We start from the raw sequence: 15,730 nt of genomic DNA, 5'->3' as shown, positions 1-15,730 counted from the left end.
GAAAAGGAGACTGCATTTGTCTGTTTGTTAAGAATTATTAAACTGGTGACTTCGACGGATCTCCATGATCCAAATTAATTCATTCATTCATTCATTAATGCTGCGAGTTTTCAAGAATACTCAAACAGATGCTGTGCATGCGTACTGGACGCCATCTGTGAATCTGTGATCTCTACTTTCAATCTGGAAAATCACATCAATGCAATTTGTTTTCCAACTTGCATCATAAGTAAAGCAATGTCAATAAACCTCAATTCATCATCTTTTAGATTAGATAGAGGTTTAATTTACCTCTTTAAAAATACGAAAACTTAATTTACTTTATTTTTATTTAAAAAATAAAGATAAATATGAGATATGTTGGTCACTCTATTTTTTTTAAAAAAAACTTTTTAATAATAGATGAACGTAAATTGATATTTTCATATTTTTTAATAAAAATAAAAGATTGTCATTCTAAATAAAGAGTGATTTACAATTTATCGTCAAGTATTATGTGTCGTTATTTTATTTTACGATTATATTAATAATAAAAATAAAATTGATCAATAGTAAAACATTCGATAAACACCCAACGGCACATTTGATAATATTTAATGACGGATACAAACATGACCTAATTATTTAAATAAAATATTAATTTTTTTTCTTTTTTTAATAACAATTTCTACTTCTATCCAGTCTCCATAACCCACTAAAGAGCAAAAAATTTTTGAATCCTGAACACCTTTTATCTCCAACACGAAAATGTCAAAGCAAGCAACCAAATAGTTTGACATTGCCATAAAAGAAAGTAAAGTACAAGTTTTCTTCCCACTAATTGCAAAACAAAGAAATAAAAATTTCCATTTTCATTATCTAAAATATAATTTTAAAAAAATGATTTAAGAAAAAAAGGATAAACCTCCATTTACTCAAAAGTGGGCAAACAAAACTAATAAAATGCCCATTTTCGTAAACACACGCTCCCTCCAAAAGAGACAAAAAAAAAATCCCAACAACAATATCTCATCTTTCCCTCAAACAAGGAACGGCGCACAAAATAAAATTTTACAAATTCAAAAATAAAAACACCAAAAAAAGGAAAATAAAATTTAAACAATAGAAGCACCAGTGACAGCATCCTCCCTTCGGCTTTGTAATCAACGTGCCCAATTTACTCATCGAAGCCACCCGATATTTTTCCCATCTCCGGCAACATCCCTCCATGAGTCCATTTCAGTTCTTACAATGACCCGAGCCCGAGCCGACGAGGAACCCAAGCCAATCAGTAGTTCGAGCAGCAGCGGTGGAGGAACCGCCATGAGAGTGATTGTACCGTTACAAGGGGTGGTTCAAGGGAGGGGAGGTCTGTTTCTGGGCTCCGTAATCCCATGTGCCCTCTTTTACTTTCTCCAGCTTTACCTCAAACGATTCCGTAATGACCCGGGTGACCCCAACGACCCGAGCTCATCTTCTCCGACACAGAATACGGCTTCTTCCGCTCCGTCGCGGTCCAGTTCCTCGGGGCAGTTGACGGAGCATCATGGGTTGCCGCGGAGTTTGTCTCGGTCGCTGCTGTCGCCGAGAAATGTGGGCGGACCCGCTTGTGTGTCGGGTCGGGTCATCTCCATTTTGAAGACTGGTGAGACGCCGTGCGATGTGGGTTCAAAGCAGGTTGAGGACGACCCGTACGATGAAGTGGGCAATCCGGGTGGGGTTATCCAGCTTGGTTTGGCGCAAAACAAGGTGTTTTTTTTATAAAAAAAAAAAAAAAGAAAAGAAGAAAATATCTCAATAATTGTTTTGGCTTTGGTTTGTCTAAGTTGGGCTTTGGATAACAGAAAAATTGGTTTTAATCAACTTTTGAGCTTTTTTGTTGGTTGGTGTAGTTGTCGTTGGATTTGGTTAAGAATTGGCTTGCTGAGAATGCAGAAGAGGCGATAGTGGGTGGAGCTGGAAGTAATGGGATTGCTTTTTACCAGCCTTTTGATGGATTGATGGAGTTGAAAGTGGTAATGACATTCTGTAACTTATGCTTTTGTTTGTTTCATTTCTTTTATCTTTTCTCTATTTTCTCTTTTGACTGTGAAACTGATTAAAGTAGGCTGTGCAATTATTTGATTATAAATGACTTTAAACTAGCAACATGCTCTGAAAGAAGATTATCCTCTCCAGTAGTTTGTAGTCTGTTAAGAAGAGGTATCTCTCTTTGAGGAGGATCTGCGTCTGCCCCTCTCATGTGATTTTAGATTTATGTTGAATTACTGAAACTGTAATCTTTAATCCCTGTTCTTTTGTGAATTATGAATGGTGCTTTCTTTTGTGTGAATGATATTTTTGTTAACTGCAGTTAACCGTTTTATCTTCACCATGCACTCTAATCTCACAGGCTGTAGCAGGGTTTGTATCTCAATTCTTGGGAAAAGAAGTTTCCTTCAACCCATCACAAATAGTGTTGACAGCTGGAGCAGCTCCTGCAATTGAGATACTTAGCTTCAGCCTAGCAGACAGTGGGAATGCATTTCTAGTTCCAACGCCATATCACCCGTGGTAACTATTTATTCCCTTTGACAGTGTCAGAAGTTCTCATTCCGTAAATGAACCATCCTGTGAGAAAACTGAAGTTTTGCACTGTGTGCAGTTTTGACAGGAATGTAAAATGGCGAACTGGGGTAGAGATAATACCTGTTCCTTGCCGTAGTGCTGACAACTTCAGTCTAAGTATTACTGCTCTAGACCGGGCATTCAACCATGCTAGGAAACGAGGTCTAAAAGTTCGTGGGATTATAATTTCAAACCCCTCAAATCCTGTTGGCAATGTAATTAATCGGGAAACGCTTTACAGCCTTCTGGACTTTGCTAGAGAGAAGAACATCCATATAGTCTCCAATGAAATACTTGCAGGGTCCACTTTTGGAATTGGAACTGAAGAATTTGTGAGCTTGGCAGAAATTGTTGATTCAGAATACCTTGACAGGGATAGAGTTCATACAGTATACAACCTATCACAGGACCTTTCTCTTCCAGGTTTTAGGATTAGTGTTATCTACTCCTACAATAACAGTGTCCTGGCTGCTGCTAAAAAGTTGGCTAGGTTCTCTTCCGTTTCAGCTCCATCCCAGCATTTGCTTGTGTCGATGCTTTCAGATACAAAATTTGTTCAAAAGTTCATCAATATTAACAGGGAGAGGCTTCAAAGATTGTATGTAAAGTTTGTGGCAGGATTGAGGCAGTTGGGCATTGAGTGTGCTAAGAGTAATGGGGGTTTCTACTGTTGGGCTGACATGAGCGGACTGATCAGCTCTTACAGTGAGAAGGGAGAGCTTGAGCTTTGGGATAAGTTGTTGAATGTGGCTAAGGTTAATGTTACTCCTGGATCTTCTTGTCACTGTATAGAACCGGGATGGTTCAGTTTCAGTTTTACTTTGTTGACTGAAAAAGATATTCATGTAGTTATGGAACGAATAAGAAGAATTTCTCAAACCTGTAAATCTCACAGTTGAAATCACTTGGAATGCTATTTGTTTATTTAATAGAATGAAATCGCTTACAGATTCTTTGTAGAAGAAGCTCGTTTTACAATTGCTGTGATCAAAGGTGTGTAATGGAGTTTATTAATATTGAAGGCGATTTATGCCTCCTCTAGTCGTATAAGTAAGGGTAACATGACAGTTCAAATTTCAAAAGGCTTCACTATGAATCCCCAATCCATGTCTTACAGTTACTAACACGACCACCCGAGCAGTTTCAGCCATACCTGCTCTTGAAGACACCTCGGATGAATAAATTAAACCCAACTACATAAAATTCAGTTTCTGCAAAACTCCACAAACTTCCATGAAATCAAGCTGGAGAGGATCCACTCTCCAGCAATTCTCTTACGCGTTCACGCTATACCACCACCTCGCACCAGGACTCTCCACTGGTTTCCGCTTGGCAACCAGCTCCAAAAGAATCACATCAAAAGCTATAAACTTCAGAGTCCTTTAAATCTGGGCGTCTCTGTCACCTGTATACATTCATCTTTCACTCGCATTGTCGTTGCTTCAGAGATTCATTTGTAAAGTGTCACACTTTTAGTAAACCAAAGACTTCAAGTACCATTTTGGTGAATATTAAGGAAAACAAAATGTTCTAATGAAGGCGGAAATACTAGGTGAACATTATCATCAGAAAACGTGCAGGCTGCTAGTGTTTGAGTAGGCTCACCTTGTGGATAAGAGCCTAAAGGTTTACATGGAACATAATTTAGTAATAAGGATCTAAACCTTGACTGCGGACATAACAGTAAACAATGTCTTTACTTTCAAATGAACAAAGTTTGACTTCCGAAACTACAAGTTCAATACCGTGAGGCAACCTGACGTTATGCATCTTACTACAATATCCAAGTGATTTTTTCCTCCTATATGTGGAAGGTTCCACCGTGGAACTTCCACTTTAAAGATCAAACTGACTCCCACAACCAACTTCAAGATTGTGGAAGGTTCCACGACCAACTTCTCAAGCATTATTACAATTTGCAGCAAGTGAGACGCAACTTCAAGATCAAACTGACCCCCAAGAACCCCTGTAATTCAACCACCTTCAGGTGTTGACGAGAGGAATTTGGGAACTGCCGTCTTCTTTTTCCCAATCTTCGGCCTTGATCATCTACCTGCAACAATGAAAACAAGTACCTCTTATCACAGCACATCACATGTTTAACTCCATCATGCACATTTGGAGGAGGGAGGGGAAAAAAACCTAATAACACGAAACAATTAACAATACAAAACTTAGAAATTTAGTCATATTCACATATAATCATCATACAAACTCGTAACAGTAACAAATTCAACTCTATCTTGCATAATTGCTCTAGGAATGTTGGGGCACAAAATATTACAGCAAGAAGCATATTTGCCAGCAGAAAATAATATAGTCTAAAGATAATGCTACAAATCAAAAGGATCATCAAAATAAAGGATCCTAATGAAACAAAGTTTTGAGCATTCAAAATCTCTCTACCAAATTGGTTCAGCTCTGCAAATCCTGTTTATTCTTGGTATCTACTGCAGTTTGTTGCAGGTGGTACTACAATTTTAATTGACATTTTAATCTTAAATAATGCTCAGAAAATTGACCTTATTAAATTATTCATGCCACAGTGTAGGGACACCTTCGAATTATTTTTAATTTTTCAATGTAAAACAGATCATTTTGTTTTTTTAGGTGATATGGAACACGTTTAGTAACTTGATGTTCATGCCAAGCCAATTATAATTTGCTCTAATGTAAAAGCCAAATTTAAGAAGTAAAATAAATAAATAAATAAATCATTTTATTGAGAAGATCAGAACGTAAATGAATACAAAAGAATGAATTTTTTTTCCTTTTTGTTTTTTCTTTAGATAAGCAACTTGTTTACCACCTCTGCACAAAGAAACCCAAGCTAGACTACATGATCTTTGCTAAAAAAAATGCACTGTTAATTTGACTATAGGAAATTAGGAATGGTCAAAATAAACCCTCCACTTTGCGCTTTAACCAAACTATGATCCCAGTCCATTTCTTATGGACTCAAGCACTTGAACTACTTCAGCCATGCTCGGTCTTCTTGAAGGAACCTCTGATGTACAAATTAGCCCCAACTTCATAACCTGAATCAATTCATTTTCTGCAAAACCCCTTAAGCTTCTGTCGAAACAGGCTGAAGCAGAACCCCTCTCCAACAGTTCTCTAACATATTCACACAAGACCACCACCTCATTTGTAGTAGGACTCTCCACCGGTTTCCTCCCTGTAACCAGCTCCAGAAGGATCACCCCAAAGCTATAAACATCACATTTATCACTCAACCTCAGACTCTGAGCCAACTCCGGTGCAACATACCCGACTGCATTGTGGAATTTAGTTAAACCATAGTTGTCCAAAATGGGAAGCAGTTTAGCTAAACCATAGTCGGATAACTTAGGTTCATAATTTTCATCTAACAGTATGTTAGTAGACTTGAGGTTGAGATGAAGTATTGGAGGTTTACAGTCATGGTGAAGGTAAGAAAGTGCTCTTGCTGTCCCAAGAGCAATGTGAAACCGCCTAGACCAGTGCAGTTCAGGATTGCCAATACCACCAGTACTGGTACCTGGATAATTAACCCCATGTAGATTATCATACAAGTTCCCTTTTGGAACAAATTCAGACAGAATCAACTGCATTGTCGAGGACCAATAGTAACCTTGAAATGCTACCAAGTTGAAGTGTCGAATGTTGCTTAACCGTCCAATTTCTAGCTCAAATTCTTCTTGGTTTCTAATCCTTCCTAATGTCTCCAGCTTTTTTACTGCAATTGAAACCCCACCTTCGAAGCTGGCTCTATATACAGATCCTATTGAGCCACCACCTATGAGGCACTCCTTGTCAAGCAATGCTTTGGTGCCGGCCTCCCAATCTTCATACTTTGAAGGCAGACTCTTACTGAAGAGAACCAACTTCCCAATTATAACATTTGAATCCGTTGAACCCAGTGGTGTGCCCTCAACAACCATCGTCTCATCATCCCTCTTCCTCCTGCGTGCCTTGATGTTCATGATGGTTACCACACAAACCCCAGCAAGGATCAATGCTGCTGCGACAATTGCAACAATAGCTGAAACACTAAGAACTTTTGGATTCTTTGATGTTGGTGTCATACCCTTGCCTCTTCCTGAGCAGGAAGTCTCCAAAGGAGGACCACAGAGTCCAGTATTGTTTAAAAATGCTGATACACCAAAATGTTGTATGGTTGAGGGAATAGTACCGGAGAGGTTGTTGGAGGAAAGATTGAAATGTGTTAGATTTCTCAAATTTCCTAAGGAAGAAGGGATTGAACCGGAAAGTGAATTTTGTGACAGATCAAGCACTTGGAGATTGGACAAGTTTCCTAGACTGGGTGGAATGCTTCCATTAAGATGATTTTGATGTAAATCAAGGATTTTTAAATATGTCATGTTATATAAGGTTTGAGGAATGTCTCCCCCTAAAGCATTACCAGAAACATCCCTGCAACAAGATATTAGAAGTTTCTCAGACATTATTGAACCAATTGTTGCATATAATTTAGAGTATTTTAAGATAGTTTTTGTACTCACAGCAAGAGGAGAAACCGGCAATTGCTTATATCATCAGGAACTTCTCCACGAAGATTGAGATTGTGCAAATCCAAAACCTCAAGAAGCTCAATGCTTCCCAAGTTTGGGGGGATTATCCCACCAATGGAATTGTTGGCCAAACTGATCTTCAAAAGCCTCCTCAGATCAGTAATCCCAGTTGGGATACTCCCAATCAGTCTGTTAAACCCCAAATCCAAAACCTTAAGGTTTCGACAATTTGTAATGCTCAATGGAATCACTCCATCGAACTCATTCCAAGAAGCATCAAAAACTTGCATTCCTTCACCACAAATGCCAACCTCAGGGATCTCCCCATGGAAGCCATTATGCGACACATTGAAATAACTAATATTCTTTAATCCAAGAACCCCAAATGGAGCCAAGCCAATGAACAAATTGCTGCTAAGATCCAAATTCTTTATGCTCTGGCACTGGGAAAATTGCTCTTCGACAGTCCCTGTCAATGCGTTGCCTCTCACGGATATAAAATCCAGTACAGGAATATTGCAAATTTGAGATGGCAATTCACCGCTAAGATTGTTGAAAGAGAAATCAAACCCTTCAAGATAAGTACAATTGGCAATAGATAAAGGAATTGAACCAGAAAGATTGTTGTGAGACAAAGAAACAAACTTGGTCTTATAACAATACTTGAACAAAGCAAAAGGAATCTCTCCACTATAACTATTCCTTGACAAATCAAGCAGCCTTATATTTGGTAAATCACCAATAAATTCTGGTATTGACCCAGAAAGTGCGTTAGAACTCACATTTATCTTCCACAATGTTTGCATTTCAGCATACTCCTGTGGAAGATTACCTGTAAATCGATTGCCAAACAATGTCAAGACCCTCAAGGACTTCAAACCAGACAAAGCTGGAGACAGAACTCCTCCAAGGCTGAAGTTCCACAGGACAATCTTGTCTACAAAACCATCCGGGTTGCAAAACACACCCTTGAAATTTTCACAAGGATTGCCACTTGAAACCCATGAAGCCAATTTGTTGTGAGGATCATCAGTGATGTTACCTTTGAACTGCAACAATATTTCCTTATCAGTTGCGGCTGAAGCTGAACTGACTCCAAGAGAAGTAAAAATCAAGAATAAAAGAGCATGAGGAAGAACAAATTGTCGAATCCTTCTCATGCTCGAAACTAAATGAAAAATGGATCTACCCGTTTGGCATTATGAATGCTTGAATCCAACCTGAGTAAAGATCTACATCATTACAGTGGCCACATCGCAATCATAGCGTAAAGAATAAAAAAACCCATTTTTCAGTTCCTTGTGCATCACAATATGAACACATTCGTGTCAACAAAATGATACTCCCAAGTCAATACTCAAAAGGAAGATCTGGGGTTATTTTATTAACTTGGGGGGGTAGAGCGGAGAAGATTGAATTTTCGAAGCAATGAGAGAGCTTAAAAAGAAGAAGAAATGAAGGGTAGAGACAAGTATGTATGGGATTGGGGAGTAAACTAAACGATAATGAAATGGAAACAGAGTGTGGCTTTGCTGGAAAGGTAGCAGGTGAGGCAATTTAATAACTACCTATAAAAAAGTACATCTATCTCTCTGCATAGTATTAATGTGTTTATATTGGCACCATGTGCAGGTCCGTTGTGTTACTGTGCCTTAATGTGAGGGCAATCTTCAGAGTTAAGAAGCACTCGTATTATGATTTATTATGATTTTTGAATAAAGAAAGAGAGATGAAACTCTTTGTGTGAGTAGGTCCTGTACGTGCTTGTCCTGAGTCGAGCATTTATTCTCTTTCACCAACCACCAACAAGCCGATACCTCCTCGACATTATTAGCATTTAGCAGCTACTGAGTGAGAGAGAGAATAAGTGAGAAGAAGAAGAAGAAGGTGAAGATGATGATGATGATGATGAATAGCAAAAGAGAAGAACAAGTGAAGGAAGTGGCTTTTATGTTTCTCGGTTTTGTTGACTGAGTTGCTCTTTTCTTTGCATTCAACTTTTGCTTTTCTTCTATCCGTTTTGATTGAGACTTTATTTTCTTTCTTTATGTTTTTGCTTGCGGGTAGACGAGACGTCTAGTTTTCTTCTTTTCTTTTCTTTTTCGTAATATTATATATATTAAGGATAAATTCTTTGCGTATAAAACCAAAAAATTAATTAATTAATTCTCTGATGTTTTTAACTTTTTCAAAGTATAACCCAAATACGATTGAATATTTTATACCTAAAGTTATTATTTTTTATTCAATTTTTTTCCTTTTTAACAATTGCAAAACTCTTGCCGACGCCTCAGATACATTCTGGAATTTGTCCTCTTTTTTTATTTTATGAGTAATGATACAGTCACAAATTCTTATACAAACTTATTTTGTACAAACTGATGTGGCATGATAAGATTGGTTAAATTAAATATCACTTGGCCCACATGATTTATTTTTATTAATTTATATTTTCATTCAACCGATGAATTAATGCCACGTCAGTTTGTACAAAATAAATTTGTACAAGAGTTTGTGGCTGTATCATTACTCTTATTTTATTATTATTATTATTTGGGAAATGAGTTGGCCAAAATTGAAATTGCTTGACCAGCACCTGAATTTGGTCCTTAAATAAGACAGATAATTAAAGTAAACACACACACAAACTTTGTTATTAATTGTTGATGCTGAAATCTACTCGCCCTTGGACCGACCAGATTCTGTCACCAACGTTTGTGTTATCAACTGTCACTCGAACCACTGGGGTTGGAATCGCCCTTCCCTCTCTCACTAGACCTGCGTTCAGCAAAAACGGATCAGAGACGCCGGTGGTTTTGCCAGCGTAAACCCTCCGATGCCTAAGTTAGCACAAGGTATTTACGGGAAAACAGTGTAATATGGATTTAAGAAATTTGTAAGGAAATGGCCTGGTTGCAATTTCGCAGCGTTTCCCCTCTCTCCATTTTCTTTTTTCCTTTTTCTTCTTCGATGGCTTTCTCTTTTATAGCCGCCCTTTGTCCCACGTTTTCCGTTTGCCCCTTATCCCTCCTTTTTCGGGTGGTGGTAGCCCCTCATGGAGCTCTAACTGTTACATTGTGGGCAAACGTGGATCTCGTGTGTCCTTCAACCGTTCTGGGAGAAGCGCAACTACCGCGATCTTGTGGGATCGTGTTCCCGCTTTCCTGGGGATGAGTATTGGCTCGGCATATACTTCTGGTCGGTATGTTCCCCTGGTTGCACCATCTCTGATCGGCTCATGTTTGCCCCCGTGTTCTGCTCGTACCGCTTAGCTGAAATGGTCCGTGCCGGGGCGGAAACAGTAGCATGGCTGACTTGGTGCCTTTATGTACTCAACATTTATGTACTCAACACCAGTCCCCCAGTTTCTGGTCTGGCGAGTGAAATGAGTTAAGAGCAGAAACTGATGGTTAAATCTCACCAGCCGGGGAGCTTCTCTTCTGGGGAGACTCCGACCTGAGCATGGGCCTAAATGAACATGTCCATTGCATATCTGGGCTTATATCTAACCTGGCCTCTTGTAACGGTTGGTGACGTGGCCTCTCCAGACTCTTCGTATTTGAAATTTGAAACGACGGGCTATCCGTCCTCGATATATGGGGGGGTGAGCTGGCATATCCCATCACTTAAATGCTTCCATTTCCCCCTTTTCGTTTCAAATCCCTATACTGGAGTCATCATCATCTTGTTATTCGTTTCTCCGCCGTTAACCAAAATTCTCTGAACTTTGCTCACTACTTCCAGCGTTCGGAGTATCCATTTGCTGAGTGTTTTCTTTGTCGCGGCAGCGCTATCAGTGTCAGTCTATTCCAGGTATAACCTTTAACCTTTTCTTTGGCTGTTGTTGTTTGGGTCCTGTGTTGTCCCTTTTTGTATCCGTGCACTTGGGTTTGTTTTGGTGCTCTTTTGAAATTCCGATATGTCAAACCGGAAAAGAAAGTTACTTGTTGATGAGGGTGATGAAGAGTCAGGGGACTCGGGCCTCAATGTGCCAATACCCACTGATTACTTAGGCCCCTCCAGTAGTGTAGGTCCTCCCCATGGCAGAGATACCCATGAACGAGCAGGATGAGGAAAGCACCACATTTATAACTAACATGGGTTTGTTTTGTTACAGGGTGATGCCCTTTGGCCTGAAAAATGCAGGAGCTACCTATCAGAGGTTAGTGAACAAGGTCTTCAAACCATTGATCGGTCGCACTATGGAAGTATATGTGGACGATATGATCACCAAGTCAAGAGAACCGAAAGACCATGTGAAGCACTTGGAAGAGACTTTCGAATTGCTGAGGAGGTACAAAATGAAGCTGAACCCGGAGAAATGTGCATTTGGGGTCAGCTCGGGCAAATTTTTGGGATACCCGGTAAGCCATCGAGGTATTGAAGCCAACCCAGAAAAGATACGGGCGGTGATAGAAATGAGGTCCCCACGAACAGTTAAGGAGGTGCAGAGCCTTACGGGAAAGTTGGCAGCATTGAACCGATTCATTTCGCGAGCCACTGATAAATGTCACCCTTTCTTCCAAGTCATAAAGAAAGGGAAGAAGATGGAATGGACACCAGAATGCGAGGGGGCATTTGGACAGCTGAAGGAATATCTAGCCCACGCCCAGTTACTATCAACTCCGAGAGAGGGTGACCAGCTGCTCTTATACTTGGCAATCTCTAAGCAGGCTACCAGCTCGGTCTTAGTCAGGGAAGTAGAAGGGAAGCAACACCCGGTATACTACACAAGCAAGGCCCTGGTGGACGCAGAAACCAGATATCCACTAATGGAAAAGTGGGCGCTGGCTTTGATAACGGCAGCACGCAAACTCCGACCATACTTCCAAGCCCACCAGATCGTTGTGATGACTGACCAGCCACTTCGGCAAGTACTTCAAAAACTAGATGCGTCTGGTCGGTTAGCAAAATGGTCCGTGGAGCTGAGCGAATTTGACCTGTCCTACAGGCCCCGAGGAGCAATCAAGGCCCAAGCCCTGATAGATTTTATGGTGGACCGTGTTGAACCGGGGGAAAAGGTCCAAGAGGAGCAACCGGTAGAGCAAGAGGATTCAAAGGAGATATGGCTGGTAATGGTTGACGGATCATGTAGTGAGCAAGGATCCGGAGCAGGAGTTGTAATACGGAGCCCAGAGGGAACCGAGATAACATATGCGGTGAAGTTCGAATTTCAGCTCACAAACAACCAAGCTGAATATGAGGCCTTTATCACCGGGCTCGGACTTGCACACGCTCTAAGAGCAGAGAGGGTAGAAATCCGAGCAGATTCCCAACTGGTGTGTAATCAGCTCAATGATCAGTTCCAAGCAAGGGGAGAGAAGATGGGTCTTTATTTAAAGAAGGCCAAGCAGATGGTTGGGCTTTTCCAAGCAGTGGAGGTAAAGCAGATATCCCGGAATGAGAATTTCCGAGCCGATATGCTGGACCAGGATGGCAGCCTTTGCAGATCCCAAATTACCGAAGTCAGTTCCACTAGAGGTCAGGACCTCACCAAGTATTGAGGAAGAAGCAGAGGTGATGAGAGTAAGTATTGGAGAATCCTGGATGGACCCGATTCGCGCATATGTCCGCGATGGAGTTTTACCAGAGGACAAAAGGCAAGCAAGAAAATTAAAATGCCAAGCAGCAAGGTATACACTACTGGATGGAGTGCTGTACCGCCGAGGGTTCACCTTGCCCCTTTTGAGATGTTTGGATGATGAGGAGGCGGATTATGTGCTGAGAGAGATTCATGAGGGAATATGCGGCAATCACTCGGGAGCAAGAACTTTAGCCTTCAAGGCACTCCGGCAAGGATACTTCTGGCCAACCATGCACCAGGATGCCAAAAGGATGGCCAAGAATTGTAAAACATGCCAAAGCTTCTCCGAGGTTCCTGCACAACCACCGGAGAAACTGACGGCTATGACATCCCCATGGCCTTTCGCTCAATGGGGAATCGACTTGATTGGTCTATTACCTAAGGGACGAGGAGCGGCGACACATGCAATCGTGGCAATAGACTACTTCACCAAGTGGGTGGAAGTAGGAGTCCTCAGCCAGATCACAGAGAGGAAGACAACAGATTTTATTTGGAAAAACATCATCTGCAGATATGGGATCCCCTACGCCATCATCACAGACAATGGGAGGCAATTTGACAACGGCAACTTCAGGGAATTTTGCCGAAACCTAGGGGTGGACCTGAAGTTCTGCACCCCCGCACACCCCCAGGCAAACGGGCAAGTGGAAGCAGCCAACAAGGTGATAAAGAAGCTCCTAAAGACTAGATTGGGGGAGAAGAAGGGAGCTTGGGTTGACGAGCTATCAGGGGTACTGTGGGCCTACAGGACAACTCACAAAACCGCCATAGGAGAAACACCGTTCGCTTTAGCTTTTGGTCATGAGGCGGTAATCCCAGCAGAGATTGGAGTGGGGACACATAGAACGGAACATTTCGTTGAGGAGCAAAATGACGAGCAGATCTGCTTAAGCCTAGACCTGCTGGAGGAGAAAAGGGAAGGGGCCTCGCAGAAAGTGGCCCAATGTCAGCAAAGGGTCATGCGTTATTACAATAAGAATGTACGTGTGAGGCAGTTCCGAGCAGGAAATTGGGTACTTAGGAAGGTGAACCAGAATACCAGGAATCCTAACCATGGCGCTCTTGGCCCAAAGTGGGAAGACCCATACCGAGTGATACGAGCCACTGGACCAGGAGCATATAAATTAAAGTAAACACACACACAAACTTTGTTATTAATGATGAATCAAATAAGCAAAGAAGCTTTAAATGGCACCATCCAAATCAGATCATGCAATGTGGATACATAACCAAACCATGGGATTGAATGAATCCCTTTTCGCAAACCCATGGGTGGTTTCCCCCTCCTCCCCTTTTTTTTAATATTCTTAATTAAAATGAAATACATATATGTATGTATGTATCATTCCAATTTTTTTTTTTAAATTGCTCTTGTACAACTCGTAACAATAATTTTTACCCTTTTTTACCTCTTTTTTTTTTTTACTTTGGCTTTAAACTTTGGTCCGGTAGCATTTGACTAAGTATGGTGGGATGGCAATATGGCATCAATCGGTCCGAAAAATACACAGAAGCGAGGAGGTTAGTGCGCGCATTATTTTTCTTTTTTGGAGAAGGTACGCACATTTATCTGATTCCGAGGCCATCCTGACACTATTTTAATGACCGTTGATTATAAACATAAAATAGAATAAACGGTGTGATCAACTTAGGTATCTGAAAGCACTTGCTAATTCTACCTAAAAAACAGAAACAAAGCCAAATGGTCTTTACCAGATCCATACGATCCCGTTTGTATGGTCCACATCAAAGGTGGTCCCCATCAGTTACGCATCCTTCTTTTATTTTCTTTAATTCCGAATATGCCCATGTCAACGTCTCACAGCACTGCAGCATAATACTTTTTTTGCCAGCGCTATACACGATGATCAGGTTGTTTGTGAAGGCAGAGATGCCTTTGCTTAATTTGTGTGCGCGAAGCAGACTCTTAGGCAAAACAGAGATTTTCAAAATAATCAAATGATTTTGTAGGGTAATTATCCAGTGTTCTTGGTTGCTCACACTATAGTAAAGCTAATTTTTTTTTTGTATTAAATCATCTGATATTCGAAGATCACATTAAGTCCCGACTAATTCAGATTTTAGTTAGGTAAAACCACTAAAGTGGTAAAACTCTCACAACAAATATTTAACGCAGCTGTATTTTTAAAATTCAAATCGAGGATTTTAGTTAAATTAGAACAATCATATACTAACTGATCTACGCGCTTGTTAGTACAATTTTATGAGTAGATAATTGCTTGTGAAAGATCCAAATTGATAGTGTTGTTCGAGTAAACATCTGAATATTTATGCCTATGTTACATGGATAGCAATTATGCCGTTGCTATCATTAGCTTGCTACGTCAAACAAAATAATTGTTGTGGATCTTGGAGCTGTTTTGCATGTGACATATGCTCCCACGTAATTATGCTGGAGGAGCTTGTCATTTAACCAAAAAAATCAAACACCATAATGTGCGTCACAGGGCACGGGGGATAATTCGTGACTCAAACGCGACCAGAAATGTGCATAAAGATTTGATGAGTGCTGGAGAAGGACTTTGACTTGAGAGGATGTGGTTTTAATTCTGTGTAACAATCAAATATCAATTAAGGTAAGATTGCTCGGCTCCCTCCAGGCTCCAGCTTATTAGCTCTAATAATTCCACATACTCGTACTTCATGTCATCATTATTTTTTTTTTTTATTGTCTATCATCATCAATCATGCAATTTTTTTTTATTTAAAAAAAAAAACTGTATCATGAAACTAAAACTATTAAAAATATTTGTTTTTTTTTTTTTTCCGATTAGAAGAAACTTGACAATATTTTTGGCTTTACCTTTGTTAGTATATCATATGGGCAGCTACGTATACTATGTATGCATTGTCTGTCGTGTGAATAATGGACAAAGACATAATTTGCCAGCTAAGATGACAAGAAAATGCAGATGGCACTTGTGATGATCCAGCACATCTCGTTGACATACTGAATACGCCGATCTCTTTCTTGCTATTGTTATCATTATTATTATTATTATTAGAAGGGTAAGCGGTACGTAAC

At 40.3% G+C, this 15,730-nt stretch overlaps 2 protein-coding genes across 3 annotated transcripts; one reads left to right on the top strand and one right to left on the bottom strand.

The window, feature by feature from the left end:
• Positions 1-943: 943 nt before the first annotated feature.
• Positions 944-3,505, top strand: LOC102617765 (probable aminotransferase ACS10). The gene is made up of 4 exons (XM_006477260.4): positions 944-1,728; positions 1,872-1,994; positions 2,372-2,532; positions 2,624-3,505. Exons 1-4 carry the CDS (start codon positions 1,231-1,233, stop codon positions 3,483-3,485), a joined length of 1,644 nt encoding a protein of 547 aa, XP_006477323.2. The 5' UTR covers positions 944-1,230; the 3' UTR covers positions 3,486-3,505.
• A 1,779-nt stretch (positions 3,506-5,284) lies between these two features.
• Positions 5,285-9,171, bottom strand: LOC102617484 (probable LRR receptor-like serine/threonine-protein kinase At1g12460). 2 transcript variants are annotated; one of them, XM_025098527.2, is made up of 3 exons: positions 8,290-9,168; positions 7,092-8,149; positions 5,285-7,002 (listed from the first exon to the last, which is right to left on the bottom strand). In XM_025098527.2, the coding sequence occupies exons 2-3, from the start codon at positions 7,904-7,906 to the stop codon at positions 5,517-5,519; spliced, it is 2,301 nt and encodes a 766-aa protein (XP_024954295.2). In that variant the 5' UTR covers positions 7,907-8,149; positions 8,290-9,168; the 3' UTR covers positions 5,285-5,516. The 2 variants fall into 2 exon arrangements, with proteins under 2 accessions (XP_024954295.2, XP_006477322.2); XM_006477259.4 differs by having other exon boundaries at positions 7,092-9,171.
• Positions 9,172-15,730: the final 6,559 nt, after the last annotated feature.

Source organism: Citrus sinensis, chromosome 3 (genome assembly GCF_022201045.2).
Source record: "Citrus sinensis cultivar Valencia sweet orange chromosome 3, DVS_A1.0, whole genome shotgun sequence".
NCBI lineage: Eukaryota > Viridiplantae > Streptophyta > Magnoliopsida > Sapindales > Rutaceae > Citrus > Citrus sinensis.
Note: the sequence above shows the minus strand (reverse complement) of the source record. Positions and strands in the feature narration are given on the sequence as shown.

Coding starts and splice junctions, on each gene's coding strand:
- LOC102617765 (XM_006477260.4), top strand. CDS start 1,231: ATGACCCGAGCCCGAGCCGACGAGGAACCCAAGCCAATCAGTAGTTCG. Junction 1,729..1,871: donor TTGGTTTGGCGCAAAACAAG/GTGTTTTTTTTA, acceptor TGGTTGGTGTAG/TTGTCGTTGGATTTGGTTAA. Junction 2,533..2,623: donor CCAACGCCATATCACCCGTG/GTAACTATTTAT, acceptor CACTGTGTGCAG/TTTTGACAGGAATGTAAAAT.
- LOC102617484 (XM_006477259.4), bottom strand. CDS start 8,260: ATGAGAAGGATTCGACAATTTGTTCTTCCTCATGCTCTTTTATTCTTG. Junction 7,003..7,091: donor TGCCGGTTTCTCCTCTTGCT/GTGAGTACAAAA, acceptor ATCTTGTTGCAG/GGATGTTTCTGGTAATGCTT.